This window comes from Scardinius erythrophthalmus (assembly GCF_964197995.2).
Source record: "Scardinius erythrophthalmus genome assembly, chromosome: 2".
Lineage (NCBI taxonomy): Eukaryota > Metazoa > Chordata > Actinopteri > Cypriniformes > Leuciscidae > Scardinius > Scardinius erythrophthalmus.
This window is the reverse complement of record NC_138222.1, coordinates 37082655-37099006: the sequence shown is the minus strand read 5'-3', so window position 1 is coordinate 37099006 and position 16352 is coordinate 37082655. Positions and strand designations below refer to the sequence as shown.

At 38.6% G+C, this 16352-nt stretch overlaps 1 protein-coding gene across 4 annotated transcripts in view; it reads right to left on the bottom strand.

Moving 5' to 3' along the window:
• The window catches only part of LOC308687290 (activating molecule in BECN1-regulated autophagy protein 1A-like), a gene marked incomplete at both ends in the record, with an annotated part of 163578 nt that overhangs the window by 49257 nt on the left and 97969 nt on the right, over positions 1–16352 (bottom strand). For 3 of the 4 annotated variants that reach the window (XM_081359699.1, XM_081359701.1, XM_081359702.1), the window contains 2 exons: positions 12616–12824; positions 14284–14394. In XM_081359699.1, the coding sequence (XP_081215825.1) occupies positions 12616–12824; positions 14284–14394 (320 nt within the window). Of the gene's footprint in view, positions 1–12591; positions 12825–14283; positions 14395–16352 lie in introns of all 4 variants that reach the window. The other variant, XM_081359700.1, reaches the window with a different exon arrangement.

The window sequence follows — 16352 nt, the reverse complement described above, 5'->3', positions numbered from 1 at the left end:
ACAAACCCATCCTCATGTATGATGTATGATGGTTCAGCTCAAGTCATTGAAGGTAACAGACGAGCAGGTTATGCAGTAACTTCCACCACTGAAGTGGTAGCTTCAGGTCTTCTTCCAGATCATTTTTCAGCTCAAGCTGCAGAACTAGTAGCCTTAACTAGAGCATACACGCTAGCTTCAGGATCAGTTGCAAATATCTACACAGATTCCAGGTATGCTTTTGGGGTAATTCATGATTTTGGTGTCATTTGGCAAAGCAGACAGTTTCTAACTTCTGCTGGATCCCCCATTAAGCATGCTGGATTAGTGAAAGATCTAATGTTTGCCATGAAACTTCCAAAGCAATTTGCGGTCATCAAAGTGAAAGCACATCTCACAACTAATACTACGGAAGCTAAAGGTAATGCTCTTGCTGATGTTGCGGTTAAACAGGCTTGTTCCTATGCAACTGTACAAGTGTGTTCAGGTAGTACAGCACAGAAGACAATTCTGCCTTCTGAATCAATCATTGATCTGTACAAAGACATTCCTCTATATGAAGCATGAACATGGTTAGACAAAGGAGCCACCGTGGATTTATCCGGCTGCTGGACCAAAGGGAGAAAGCATGTCGCTCCCGAGTCACTGCTGCCATATTTGGCTCAACAAATACACAATTCGGGTCACAGTGGTCCAGCAACGATGAATCACAGGTTCTCAAATCAATGGTGAAATCCAAAATTCAGAAAGGTAGCCACCGAAACAGTCAAGAGATTCATTACATGTCAGAAATATAATGATGTGCCAGCAGCAACTACAGCAGCAACACATACCCCAGCTCCACCAGGACCATTTCGTCACCTGCAAGTTGATTACATATCGTTGCCTCGTTGTAAGGGAAAAACTGATGTTTTGGTAGTAATAGACACGTTCTCAAGATAGATAGAAGCTTATCCAACAGGGAGTGCTACAGCTGCACATACCGCTAAATGTCTTGTCACTGATTTCATTCCCAGATGGGGATTACCAGATTACATTGACTCAGATCAAGGTACTGTACACACTTCACAGGACAGGTAGTCAAGGAAGTGTCTAGAATGTTGAAGATTAAGTGGAATCTTCAATGCCCATATAGGCCACAAGCATCAGGACAGGTTGAACGATCGAATAGAGCAATCAAAACCAGGCTAAGCAAAATGCATCAGGAAGGAGTACCATGGGTCGAAGCGCTGCCAGCAGTACTGTGTAGTATGAGAGCGTCACCTAACAGATCAGTAGGACTAAGCCCTCATGAGATTACTACTGGACACCCAATGCAGATGCCAGATGTGATTGATCTGAGAAATGCTGATGTAAACATTGCCTCAGATGCCCTGATCGCTAACTGTGAAAACCTCACAAAGGCAGTACAGAGTGCCAAAGAGAGAGTTGAGTCTTGTTAGCAGACTCCACCAGAAGGTGGACACACAATCATCCCAGGTCAATGGGTCATGATAAAGTCATTCAGAAACAAGCCATTAGAGCCTAAGTGGCACGGACCACATCAAGTGATGTTGATTACAGCAGCTGCAGTATTGTGTCAGGGAAGGAAAAGCTGGACTCATGTGTCACACTGTAAAATTGTTCCCCCACCTACAGGGATAGGATAGGACACGGACCAGTGAGGAGCCCAGTGAGGAGCCCAGGGAAGAACCGAATGCAACAGGCTTCGGGGGCCAACCCTGCGGTAAAGACTCCCTCATAGGCCTTCCCCATCCACTAGTCCATAATTACCTCACTGTTCTTTAGGTGTCGCAGGAATTAAGAAATAGGGAAAGAAGGAACATCAATAGCAGACTCAGAAAAGGATACAACCCTAGTGTTTGAACATATACTGCTCTATCTGTCTTTTGTTTTCTTTCTTACTCTGTGCAGATACCACTTGATGGCTGTCCCGAGACCCATATGCACCGACCTCCTCACCTGTGTATAAAGCCACAACCTCTAGAAAACAACTAGACCCACTGCAGAGCCAACTATCACAAAAATAAATAAATAAATTAATAAATACACAACGCAGAGACTCACATACGGGAACTTCAGTCATCCATCAACATGATCAAGATTGTCGTACTAGTAATCATCATGGACATCGCACAGTGTAGACTCCAGAAACAACATATTCTTAGAGCTGATGAATATGTCAAAAAACCACTTGTTTGCTGGAAAGAACGTTTGCATGCCACACCCGCCTTCAGTAGGAGCAGGAATCCCAAGGATGGAACACCCCATCTACATCTACAAAATTCAGCTCCTACCACAAACAAAGAAGATGGCTGCATTCCAGGACTCACTTGTGCACAAACATTGTGGTCAAGAACTCTTGGAGCATTAATCCAGTCTTATGGTGTCATATAGGCCCTTGATCAAGTCAGAAGCTTATCGAATTCTGTACAGAAATTGGCCAATGATACGGCTTTGGCCCTGGGTAACATCATGGACACTCTCGCTTCGCACAAAATAATGATCTTACAGAACAGAGTGGCCTTAGTTTACATTCTTGCAACGCAAGGGGGAGCCTGCACCATTATCGGCCCTGAGTGCTGCACTGGGTTCATGGATCCAACAGAGAACTTGAACAAAATCCAACAAGACATTCTTGATCTTTCAGCAAAATTACACCAGATGACTGAAGATAATACTTCATGGTTCAGAAACCTGTTAGGTAAACCCTGGCTGTGGATCAAGGAAATAGCAATTCTGTTGTTGTTTCTCCTACTGGCGTACTATCTATGCATCCATAGTATCAAGTGTTTCATTCAACAAATGACTCAAGCTCCTCACACGAAAATGACAGTTCCAACCAGAAAAGACTATTACCCATAAGAACTTCACGGACCCTAATTGCATGTTTGATTCTGTCTCAGCATGCAATTACAGAAAATCAACACAGAGCATGTGCTATGTGGCTGTAACGATCACAGGTTACAAGAATGAACTTTTAAGTGTCTAAATTAGTATTTTGTGAGAGTTATTAGAACAAAGAGGGAAATGTTGTATTACAAATTTATAAAATGTTACATCTAGGTTCCAATACAATATTATATAAACTGAGAAAGTTCTGTACACTGTGTTTTACATTTTGAGGCATAGATGATGAGATTCAAAGAAGATTAAGTCAAGCAACCCAGGTGTCTGACATTAACCTTTTGTCTTTATGCACCTCATGAGCAGTGTCATTGTCCCAAGTTAAGCTATGATAATATGAAGGTATGTAAATCCCTCCCCCTTGAAATGTATATAAACTACAATGTCTACTGCCCTAGTCAGACTTGATGACTGCAGCTAACGACAGCTCGTGTTCTCAATAAAGAATCCTGCTGAAGAAAGAACCAAGTCTCCTGGTCTTCGCTTCTGAGTTTCAAACAGTGTAGAATATAAGAGGTCCATATATACATTACCATTCCAATTAAAAATTTTTTTTATATACTTTTATTAAGCACACCAAGACACATTAAACTGATTAAAAGTGAAAGACATTATGTTAAGTGTCATACAAATATTAAGCAGCACAACTGTTTTCAACATTGATAACTGTTTCTTGAGCATCATCATTATATTATAATGCATATTTTAAACATCTGCATATTATAATAATTTCTGAAGGATCATGTGACACTAAAGACTGGAGTAATAGCTTCTGAAAGTCATTAGAGGAATAAATTACATTGAAAAAAAAATTAAAATAGAAAAGTGTTTATTTTTATTTTTTTAAATCAATTAAATGCAGCCTTTGCGAGCATACGATACTTTACATTAAAAAATCCTCCAGACTCCAGACTTTTGAGCGGTAGTGTATGAAAAAAATCCATTTCATCTGTCATTGCCTCCCACGTCACTTATTTTCACTCTGCTAGCCGCTATACCTTTTTATGATGTATTAGGACACCAAAGATATCAACAGCTTCAGCCTGTCAGAACAAAAGGACAGGTGCAGCAAACTCAGGTTCAGGTGGAGCATGATCTGTCATTAGTCAGTAAACTCAATCTACTCAGGGAAAGGAAGAGAGAAGAGGAGGATCACATCTTTATTGTAAAAATAAATATTCCCAAAACATGAACTAGACATCTTCTAAATGAACTTCTGGAGTTGGCTCATTCCAAAAAAGCACATTTCAACCAAAGATTTGAAAAAAGAAACAACCCGAGGATTACATTTTACATTCCGTACAACATTCATAACAGAAAGAGATCGAAAATAGACTGGGGGAGGGATTGAGAGAGAAAACGTCTGTGCATCTTTTTTTGTTTTCGTTTCTTTGTATAACCTAAGTAAATACAACATGCTCTTTCCTCATATTCATTACATAAAATGCACAAAGAGGATGGTAATTCTAACCCTAAACTTATTCACTGACTGCAGTTTAAAACGATACCACACTTAACCCTCGCCCACAGATCTCACTGCAGGGAGTGTGCACTGTTTGTGTGGGAAGTTGGCTTTCCTTGAGGTGAGACACTCAGATGTGAACTTCTCTACCCTAAAACTTTGAGTCATCAAGTTCTTGGCACCTGTAGTACCTCAGAGAGACAAAAACATACAGTTGCTGCAGGCGAAGACGCAGTACATCTGACCTCAGTCATACGCCACAAAGCAAATACACACGGCCATGAAACCTGCTACTATGTAAAATGGGCAGGTTACATGCAAATCAATTTCAGTAAAAAGAAAAGTGTTTACATTTAATCACACCATTAGAAACAGGTCACAAGACCATCAGACCTCTGACCACAGTCCATTCACTGATATTCCGTCTGATACCGTACACTAAACTGAACTTTAAACTTAATTTTCTCAATCTAGCAAGCTCTAACCTGGTCTAAAATAAAGTTCAGGAGTAAGGTCGCACAGGTTCATTTCAATCAGTTCGCACAGAAACCAAGTCGTGTTTACAAGGAACAAGCTGATACAGGTGATCTTTTGAGATGAAGTATTGACTGGCTTTGCCAAATTTGCCAGATTATTGACATCAAATCTTTGAAAGATATTTTTGTAAACCCTACAGTATATTCCACTATTTTAGTCAAAAGTCTGGATACACAAGACTAAACAAAGGACATTCACTGTTTGAAAGTGTGAAAACAGAGCTTTTGAATAGTCTCAGAGACAGAGAAGTTTTATTCCTTCAGAGGTCAATGCTTTCAGAGATTTGCTAAAACCACCAAACTTCACACAGCTTCAGTCTGTACATGTACTCTGGGACTTCATGGACTCCGTCATGTTCCACTAATTATTATTTCTATTCATGCACTGTTTTAAAACTAACAGAGTTTAGCTTTAAAATCGAACAAGAAAGGGGTGTTCGTTCTTCTGTTTCTATTCTATTTTTAATACTCAATTTTCCGTAGAAGTACATTCATTTGACTCTTGCTAAAGCCAGAGCCAATCAATTTAAAGGACGCTTCAGGCAGTGCCAGCTAGGGCCCCATGTGCTTGGTGTACTGATAGCACATCCCTAGACGTCCTTTTTCCTTCCCTCTTTTAATCCCTTTATCCCTTTATCCAACTGAATTAAAATTGTCATTTAAAACTCTTCCCACTAGTACAACTTTCAAGCAAGAGTTAATAAACTTCAAAACTGCTAACCTGTATGCAAGTTGTAATCTATGTACGTTCCTGGGCTAAACGTAAGCTTAAAAAAAGAAACAAAAAGAAAAAACTCTCTCTATGTTTGTTATCATCATTCTATCATCGTTTTAACTTGTGCTTGATAACCCTGAATTTCAGTAACACTCATGAAAAGTAAACCAAACTGTATTTATTGTTTTTCTAGCACTTTAGTATTGTTTCTCTCTTGTACTCTGTCACTTTAACAATACAAAATTACATTTTTATTTTTAAATTATATACGGTAACTTTATTAGCAGAGGTGGACAGTAACAAAGTACATTTACTTGAGTACTGTACTTAAGTACACTTTTGAGTATCTGTACTTTACTTGAGTATTATTTTTTCTGGAAACTTTTTACTTTAACTTCACTACATTTGAAAGACAAATATCATACTTTTTACTCCACTACAATTCTGTCAAGGTCCTTGAGTAGAAAGTAACATCAGTCAGTGGATGATTTTGGTTGCAGAGGTTGCATTTTGGTTGGAAATGAAAGTCGGTTTGATGTCAGAACCCTGCATCTGATTGACATCAGAACCTGAAGTCAGATTTACGTTGGATATTGATTGAAAATAAAAGTCGAGTTGACGTCAGAACCCGACTGATGTTGGTTTCTGACGTCAACCCTATTTTCATTTTCAACCACAATACAACGTCTGTCCAATGTTGGAGATCAACGTCAATTTGCCATTGGATTCTGACATAAACCTGATTTTCATTTTCAACGTTGGGTTTGGTTTTCTAAATGCGAATTTTGTCACTTTTTTGGAGCACACTAGATTATAGATAACAGTAAGGCTAACATATTCATACTAAAAGCCAACAAACTTTAAATAGGGCAGTATTTGAGGGAACAGCCATTTGGGGGTCCGAAACCATTGTGGACGTTATTGAGTGCACTTATTCAATCTCACATTCAATCCCACTACTGGAACTGTGTTCTATAAATAAATTTGATATTGATATGAGGGTAGGCTGGCAGGCATAGATTCAGAGGCATACGGTACTTTAAGTATTACATACAACATTAATACAATGCAATGCAACAATAATAAAACAATGCATTCACATTTACTTTTTACTTTTGATAATTAAAGGAGAACTCCGGTCAATTTTAACATTGAGCTCATTTTTTTGTACATTTGGAGTGCTGTCAATACAGAGAACAACGACAAAAATGGGTGTTGCCTACACCGAGTTATTCTATTTTAAAAATTTGTGAACACGAGTGAATCTGACTGCAGTAGATATGAAAGATATGTATAAAAATGATGTTATTTAAGCCAGCGCAAATACCTGTTTACATCCTGTTTTTCGGTTGAAGTCCAAAGTAGTCGATTGCCGAGTTCACGCGCATAGGTTTAGTTACTTATGATCACGCGCGTGAACTCGGCAATCGACTACTTTGGACTTTGACCGAAAACAGGATGTAAATACAGGTATTTGCGCTGGCTTAAATAACATCATTTTTATACATATCTTTCACATCTACTGCAGTCAGATTCACTCGTGTTCACTCAGAGGGAATCACTCACATTTTCTGTGCACTTGTAATGACACATCAAGGATGTTAAGAGGCTAAAAGCAGGTTTAGTACTTGCCCCATTGAAGTCAACAGGGTGCAAATTTTAAAAATAGAATAACTCAGTGTAGGCAACACCGATTTTTGTCGTTGTTCTCTGTATTGACAGCACTCCAAATGTACAAAAAAATTAGCTCAATGTTAAAATTGACCGGAGTTCTCCTTTAAGTATTTTTAAAAACGAGTACTTCTGTACTTTTACTTAAGTAAAAATAGGTCTTTACAACTTTTACTTGTAACGGAGAAATATTTGACCAGTAGTATCTATACTTTCACTCAAGTAAGGAAGTTGTATACTTCGTCCACCTCTGTTTATTAGGTACACCTTGCTGGTACCGGGTTGGACCCCCTTTTGCATTCAGAACTGCCTTAATTCTTAATCATAGCACAGATTCAACAAGGTGCTGGAAACATTCCTCAGAGATTTTGGTTCATATTGAAGATTTGCCGGCTGCACATCCATGATGTGAATTTACCGTTCCACCCAGGGGCTTAGCTATAATTTCAGAAGTGAGGGGGACAGGTATGTTGTGTATTATCAGTTTTTTTTTCCTTATCTCCTGTTTTTAATAGGCTAAGAAACAATAACCACTAATTAGTTTCCTATATATTTTCCTTATGACAATTTTTTGACTGATTTATGAATAAGAATTAGTTAATTAGAATTTACTGTACATTACATGAGAGTGTTTAGCACTCCATAATGTTCACATTGCCTCGTTTTGGATAAGAATAAAACGTCAGGTCATGCATAGACTTTCTTGTCTCTTTAAATGTACTTTAATTCATGAGAATGAGAACCTTTACGTGAACACACTTGCCCGAAAAAAGTGAGGGGGAGGAATTTCTGTTTTATTAAAGTGCATATGCTACACCCATGGTTCCACCACACCCCAAAGGTGCTCTATTGGATTAAAACCTGGTGACTGTGGATCCAATTTGAGTACAGGGAATTCATTTTCATGTTCAAGATATCAGTTTGAGATGATTTGAGCTTTGTGACATGGCGCGTTATACTGCTGGAAGTAATCATCAGAAGATGTGCACTGTGGTCATAAAGGGATGGACATGGTCAGCAACAACATTCAGGTAGCTGTGGCATTTAAACAATGCCCAGTGTGTACTAATGGGCCCAAAGTGTGCCAATACAATATCCCCACACAATTTCATCACCACCATCAGCCTCAACCATTGATACAAAGCAGGATGGATCCATGCTTTCATGTTGTTTAAGCCAAATTCTGACTAAATTCACAGAAATCAAGACACATCAGAATATACACCATTTTTCCAATCTTCTATTGTCCAATTTTGGTGAGGCCATATGTATTATAGCCTCAGTTTCCTGTTCTTAGCTGACAGAAGTGGCCCCCAGTGTGGTCTTCTGCTGCTGTAGTCCATCTGTTTCAAGGATGAGTGTGTTGTGCATTCAGAGATGTTCTTGTGCAGACATTGGTTGTAACGAGTTACTGTTAAGTTATTGTTGCATTTCTACCAGCTTGAACCAGTCTGACCATTCTCCTCAGGCATCAACAAGGCATTTTCGCCCACAGAACTGCCGCTCACTGTATATTTTCTCGGTTTACAGTTATACCACTTATTACACAGCATTTCTCCACATAAATAATTATGGAGATGAGAGATATTGATTTCAGATTAAACTGTTTTAAAATCGTACCTGTTTGTATCTTTTAATCCAACAGTGTACGAAACAATAGTCACAAAATGGCAGCAGCTGCGTTTAAATGAAACACGAGAGAGCAAGTCCACGATACTGGATGGCATAATTAAATAACTGTATACAAAATATTGATTTGACTGAGTTGTAATATTCTATTAGCTCACCAAATGCAAAACTTCCACGAAGAAAAAACCTAGCAGGCGTATAGCACTGCTGACTTCATTAACCCGGATGAGCAATGCGTTATCTGTTTTGAGTGGTTTTTATCTGGGAATATTTTACTGCTGGATGGCGCTATTGACCAATCAGAATCAAGTATTCCACATAGCCGTGTGATAAAGTCACTTAAATCACCTTTCTTTCCCATTCTGATGCAGTTTGAACTTCAGCAGATCGTCTTGACCATGTCTACAAAGAGTTGCTGCTATGTGATTAGATATTAGCGTTAACGAGCAGTTGAACAGGTGTACTTTATAAAGTGCCAGTGAGTGTATATATTATTTTTTCACAAATAAATCATATTATTTATTTTGTGTTTATGCGTGTCTGTGCTTTCTATGCACTGTTTGACTGACAGGCGATCTGACCAATCATCCGCCATTTTGTCCGACAAACAAACCAGACAAGAGAGTTAACATTAACAATTATTTTATTTTTACAAATTAAAATAGATTAACATTGGTGGACTTGAAAAATGGTGTGTATTGACGTCTTTCGGCAGAAACAACATAGCTTCTGATGTTAGTTTATATTTATTTTGTGCTATAGCTAGTAGGAAGTTCACTGTTTGAACTGAGGCGCTACAGCAATATGTCACGACACATTAAAGAGCCATTAAACATACAGTATGGAATTTTTCGCCACTAGGGGTCGCTAACCTCTTTACAATAACAAAGGCATAGATTGATGACGCAACATTTGCTAAGAATTATGGATCTTGTCGTCAACGTCAAGCCGACCGATCTAATAATGTTTATGGATGACTGAATACATCGATGCTTTTATCATGACTGTGACATGAAGCAGTTCGGGATTGCTAAGAGACAGCTATCAGCTCCACACGCGCTGCGAGTCCCGCGGATATAAAAGGAATATGGACATTTCATTCTACAGGACGTGTCTTCGAATTAAATTACAAATTTCTCCTGGTTTGAAAGTTGTTGGAAACAGTCGGGATAATGTAAGTACACAACTAAAAAATATATATAACATAGATATAGTGATTTTTGCTATTTTTAAAGCAAAAAAGTTACATATTGTGCCTTTAAAAAGTACTTATTGTTTAAATTTCTTAAAAAATGTAAAAATCTGAAAGCTGAGACTTTGTTTCATAACAAAAGTAACTTGCTCTGTCTTGTCTGTTTGCTCCGGCCATGTATTTTTCACTGTGTGAGAATGTGATGTGTGGCGTGAGAGCAGCATGGCTTGTCGGACGGAGCAACAGTAACTAAGGGGGGTGGGTCTTTATGAAGGGTCAATTGACCGTTTGCAAAGACCCGCCCCATTTAGTTACAGTTGCTATGTCCGACAAGCCATGCCGCTCTCAAGCCCCACCATGTTCTCACGCAGTGAAAAATGCATCGCGGAGCAGAGAGGACACTGACAACGTGCCGACAGACAGGACAGACCAGGTTACTTTTGAGTTACTTTTGATATGAAACAAAGTCTCAATTTTCAAATTTGGTAATTTTCTAAGAATTTTAACAATAAATACCATTTTGTGGCTCTTTAATGTGTCTGACAGATCGCTGTAGCGCCTCAGTTAAATCTGCTCGTGAACCGATCATCTCTTCCTTCTAGTTAATTTATAGCATCAAATAAACATGAATGAACATAAGAAGGAATTTTGTTTTAACTGCGGAAAGACATCAGTACACTCCGTTTTTCAAGTTAAAAACCTCCAACGTTACTCTACTAACTCTCCTGACTGCTTTGGCGGACAAAAATGGCGGATTCAGCGGATGGCGGGTTATGATTGGTCAGATCGCCTGTCAATCAAACTCCCTGAAGGGTCAATTGTCTGTACTGTACAAAACTCTACAAACTGAGCCTCATCTTATGCGTTTCAAAGCCAAGTAAACCTTATGTTAGCTGTACAAATGACAAATAAATAAAACTTGATTGGAAACTTCAGACAGATGGCCAGATTTACAACTACAATCTATAGATATGGAAAGAAGTAAATGATTAATTATGTGCTGCTAAATATCGCACACAGTATGATCTGAATCTTCTGAAGTTGAGCTCCCACCAGGAATTATATCAGACATATCATTCCAGCAGCGGCTCCGACTGCTAACCATGTTTATAAATAAAACACATTTAAACAGCCCAACTATCTAAAAATACAAGTGTCAGCTGGGTTAAATCTGTCGCTCTGCTTATTTCTGCAATTTATATCTGGGACCTCAAAATAGTTACATGCTTATTCATCTGTTGCTAAAAGCGACACATGCGGAATAAGAGTAATAAGAGCAGAGAGCTGAAGAGGGCTGATGGGTACTGGAGGCTGGCAGAGTAGAAAATGGCAGATGCAATGTAGTGTTTTCTGTCATAAATGCTCTCTCTGAAACTAACCGCCATTAAACATGAGAGCAATACTACACACACATTAACTTGCCCAGTGTAGTGGCCTCTCCTGTCCGCTGTAATTACCATTAGCATAAGGACAAAATTCAGCACCCAATGTTCTCTCTTCACTTCTCAGGCTTCTCACTAAAGGCCACAGAATGACAGATAACACAAAACCAAACGGGAGCTATGTTTACATGAAGCCAGGTAATCCATAAATTCAAGTGAAAGCTCAGATGGAATGAAAAATCATTATGTAAACACCTCATTCGAAAACAAATGATCCGACTGAGCTCAATCCCAATTAATGAGCCTAAATACTCAGTTAAATAGAAACTGGCATGTAAATCAGACAACTTTCACAGTCAGATCCAAAATTGAGAATTGATATTTGCCCCACAGCAATTTACATGATGGGGGTTATAAAGCATTGATCATGCAGCAGTGTTATTATTCATATTTTGCATTTATTTTCACATTTTTATTTTCCGTTTTAATTTAAGTTTAAGTTTTAGTTACTTTTTAATTTTGAGTTAATTTTGTTACGTGCTTTTGACATTTTCATTAATTTTAATATTTTTTATATATCCATGTTAAATGGATTTTTATTGCAGTTAGTCACCAAGGCAACAATTTTTTCACATAATATTTCTATTTTATTTTAATTTTGCTTTATTTTAATTAACAAACACTGTTTTTAACAGTTTTAGTTAACAATAACAACACTGACATTGAGACTTTTAACATTCGAAATGAAAGAGGGAGGAAAAGTATGGAACAACGATTTAAAAAAAGTCTTTGTGGTAATGAAAGTTGTGGTCACGTTCTCTGACAGGAGCACTGACAGCTTCTTGTTGCTATGGTAGCACCGACACTAAATGCTGCTTTTGTATGTACAGAATACATGAGCTGCACATGTAGACAGATACAGTAAGTTTGAGGTACTTAGAAGTTTGAGTACTAGAATCTGCAGTCAGATTGAATTTATTCAAATTGGTGAGACAAAAAAAGAATGTTTTGTGGACACAGAATATTTTTGCAGAGAGAAGCAGCCAATATGTTAGAGCGAAGAGATGGGAAACTAAACAAGGATTGATTTGTCTTTTCATCTCAATGACAAACCTCACCTGAGCTCAGCAATGCTGTCTTACCATCAGTAACCTGTGACCCCTGAGAAGTGCTGGGCTGCTGAGGTTCATCTGGAAGGTCATGGTCTGTTTGTGTCTCTGCATTCTGTAGCCGCAAACTCTGTGTCTGCGTCCCCTGTGATGCAACAGTGGGGGCGGGATGTCGTGGCTGCAGACCAATCGCATTCATCAGGCCCATCTCTCTGTGTGAGCGCCAATCAGTCCTGCTGTTCCTACAAACAAGACACATCCCAAGGTCTACAGACAGTTCAATTCTAAACAGGGCTGACGGAGCTTCAGATAGAACAAGATATGTGTCTGTATAACTGCTTGCTAGGTAAAGCTCAAGGTTGTTTTCTTTCATAGAAGTTTAAGTCAGGACGTACTACAATGCATTTTATCTAAAACAACTTACAAATGAGAATAACACAAGAAGAAGTGATTCAGCTACAGGAGAAAACTATTTGAGCACAATGCTAACAAACCAAACAAAGCCTCCCCCCAAAATTACAGACAGTTAAAAGGTTAGTTCACTGGAAAAAAAAAAAAGTATTCTCATCATTAACTCACCCTCATGTTGTTCTGAACCTGACTGTATGACTTTTTTCTTCTGTGGAACATAAGGAAGATATTTTGAAGAATGTTCCAACTGTTTTTGTCCATACAATGAAACTCAGTGGGGTCCAAAACAATACTGAACCCTACTGACTCTGATGTTATAGATTATATTTTTATAATATCTTCTTTTGAAATTCATACCGGTTTGGAAAAACATGAGGGTGAGTAAATGATTACAAAATTTACATTTCTGGATGACCTTTGAAATGCAATTCATAACAAACACTAAACCTGGAGACAGGGTCATGTGGCATACAGAACTGAATTATCTTTAAAATACCAATTCAATTGATAATTCAAATTTTACTGTGAAAGGAAGTAGAATTAAAATTGACTGAAATTCAAGAATTACTAGAATTAAACAATAAATGTAATTTTTACCTAAAAAAAAAGCAAAGTGTCCAAGATCAAGCCTTGTTTTATAGACAGACATATAATGGCAGTGGTAGACCATTATTATGATCATGTATGCCTAATCATGTGATGCCCGCAGTCATATGCTGTTGTGGACTTCCTCTCAGCCACTTTTCTCCAGCCTGAATCTGAACTGGCAATATAATGGCCAGGATGGTTATGCTTTGAGAGGAGACGGAAACTCCATCACAATTTTGGGTGAAGCACCGTTGCTGTAGAGAGTGGACTAAGATGCCTCATTAAGTCCACTGTGGACAAGTGTGGCACCAATGTGTCAGATAATGAGAAGCAACAACATGGGATCAGCAGTCAACACACCACACTAAGGCTTTTTTCTAAAAAAGTGTCAGCAAAACATGCTGGATTCATGGCTGCTGTGAGAAGGTCTAATTAGCCTCACAGCTGTGCTCTGCTATCATGCGCATCCACTAAGTGACACGCTGCTATTGCCCGGACCTTGGACAGCAATTGGAGGGCTACTCTGCAATAATTCTGAAGGGAGGTGAATCCTCTGTCACACAATATATACCTTATCACAACAGAATGGATGAAAAGCTATTAATGAAACAGCTCTTTGATATATACTCAATTTGACCAAAAAATAAAAATTACATTATTTCTTTTTATTTATACTTTTAAATTATAATAGTTTATACTCACCCTACCCTGTCTCCACCCCTGCTGCTGCTGGTTCCAACCCCTCCACTGTTATTGATGGTGAACATTCTCTCAGAGTGTTCAGAAGTGCCATTGCCATCTGAATGTACATCACTGCACGGTATATTTCCATGGGTACATAGACAGGCAGACAAAGAAAGAGAGAGTGAGAAGTCCAGGTAAGGCTCATGGAAAATATAGCACATAGAAGAAGAAAAAAGACTGACCTTTATTTAAACAAATTATTAAAAAGTTTTTAATTCTAAGGTGAAATCCACTGGTATTAATTAATTGTACAGAGATTAAATAAAGCAAGCAAGAAGAACGGGGTCAATGTGTTACTTGATAGAAAATAAATAAATATAAAAAGATAATCAGACAAAGAACCCATGAATCAGTATACAGAGTAAAAAGTGTTTTTTTTTTCTTCCAGATATAAAGCATTACCTAAAAAAACAATGGGAAACCCTCATTTTTCTTTGTCAGTTTTAAACACAGACAAAACCTTCAGCAAACACAGCATGAGAACAAAGAGCTGAGCTTCAACAACAGCAGACAGAAGGAGAAACCTCTCTTTTTCTCGGCTATGTCAGAGCTGTAGTTCGTTGACTGCTCATTTGCCTAGCTCAAAGAAACTCGCTATACTCCCCACGGACTCCCACAATGCATCTTTGTGGCTCATTAGCATAGCACAGACAGTCCCGTAGTTGCCGAGGCTGACATCCACTTTATCCAACCATCCTGTGCACCTGTCTCAAACCAGTAGTTCCCGGAGATGTTGCCTCCCAGTGGGCCTGTCCAACTCTCTTTCTTGCCCCCTTATCCCTTCTACTATTCTCTCTGTCCGTTTGTTTCTCTCTCATTTCTCTAAGGGAGGCTAACTAAAGGAAAGCAAAGAGTGTAGCAGGTCAAGGAGGAGAAATTTGTGAGTAGTGATGCATACTTGCACATTATAGAGCAATGGTAATTAATTTCTGGGGGAAAATCTTTTTTTGGAGCTGATGGTGCTCTTTAATGGATTGGAGACAAGTTATGAAGGCCTGCTCATGGCATTCTTAAACTATCAAATCAATATTTGTGCACTTCACAATTTATCTTTTTTCAACACATCCTAATAAGTGGGTGTTCCCCAGCATGAGAGTAGGTTGATATCTGGAACCACTGGAGGCTAATTACCAGTTTCAGTCAGATCGATCCCTCTCCCTCCGATGTCCATCAAAAGCTGTAGTGTAAAGAGCTTTATGGGTACTGACAGAGAGAAAGCTGTGCGTCATCCTAGCTGCTTTCAGAGAAAGGTGAAGACATACAGCATTCTGAACCTCTGGTAAATAAATGTACAGGGGATGGGACATACAAACGGACTATATATTAACATAAAGAGTCGAATGAACAGCCTAATATAGAGTAGGGCTAAACTTTGTCTTCAAAACAGCATCAATCCTTCATAGAAGTTGCCATCTCTGAAATATGTTGTCTCATTGAAATTTCCTGAAAAATGCAACAGATCCTGTTAAGAAGTCAGTGTTGAGACCAGCTTTTTTGAGTCCAAGTCAAGACAGAGACCAGGAGAGGGGTTGAGGTAGAGTCAAGACTGAGGCCTGATGCTGCTCCCAAGTCCATAAGACCAAGAAAAAAGTCAAAGACCATATTTTCAAGGTCGTGGTCTTTTTTTCTGTCTACTTTGTTTAGTTTTCACGCTTCTCATTTGTGTAATTATTTTCAGCTGTGTGTTCAGTCACGTTCACGTTAGGTGTGTTTCTCTGCCCTTATTGGACTATCTTGCCTGTGTGTGGGTTTATTAAACTTTGTGTTGAAATTTGTCTGTCTGTCTGTCTGTCTGTCTGTCTGCCTGCTGCGCACACAGAGAATGTATGGTGTATGGTGACAGTCACTTAATTTTGCCCATCCTTCTAAAATAAAATCATTACAAATATCAAGTGTGAATACATTTGTGAATGTGTGAATTATGTGCAAGACAAATAACTTCTGACAGTTCTGATGTTTATGATCTCTGGCCTTCTAAAAACCAAAGGTGATGACAAACTATTTGCATTTGTTAACTATTTTGGCCT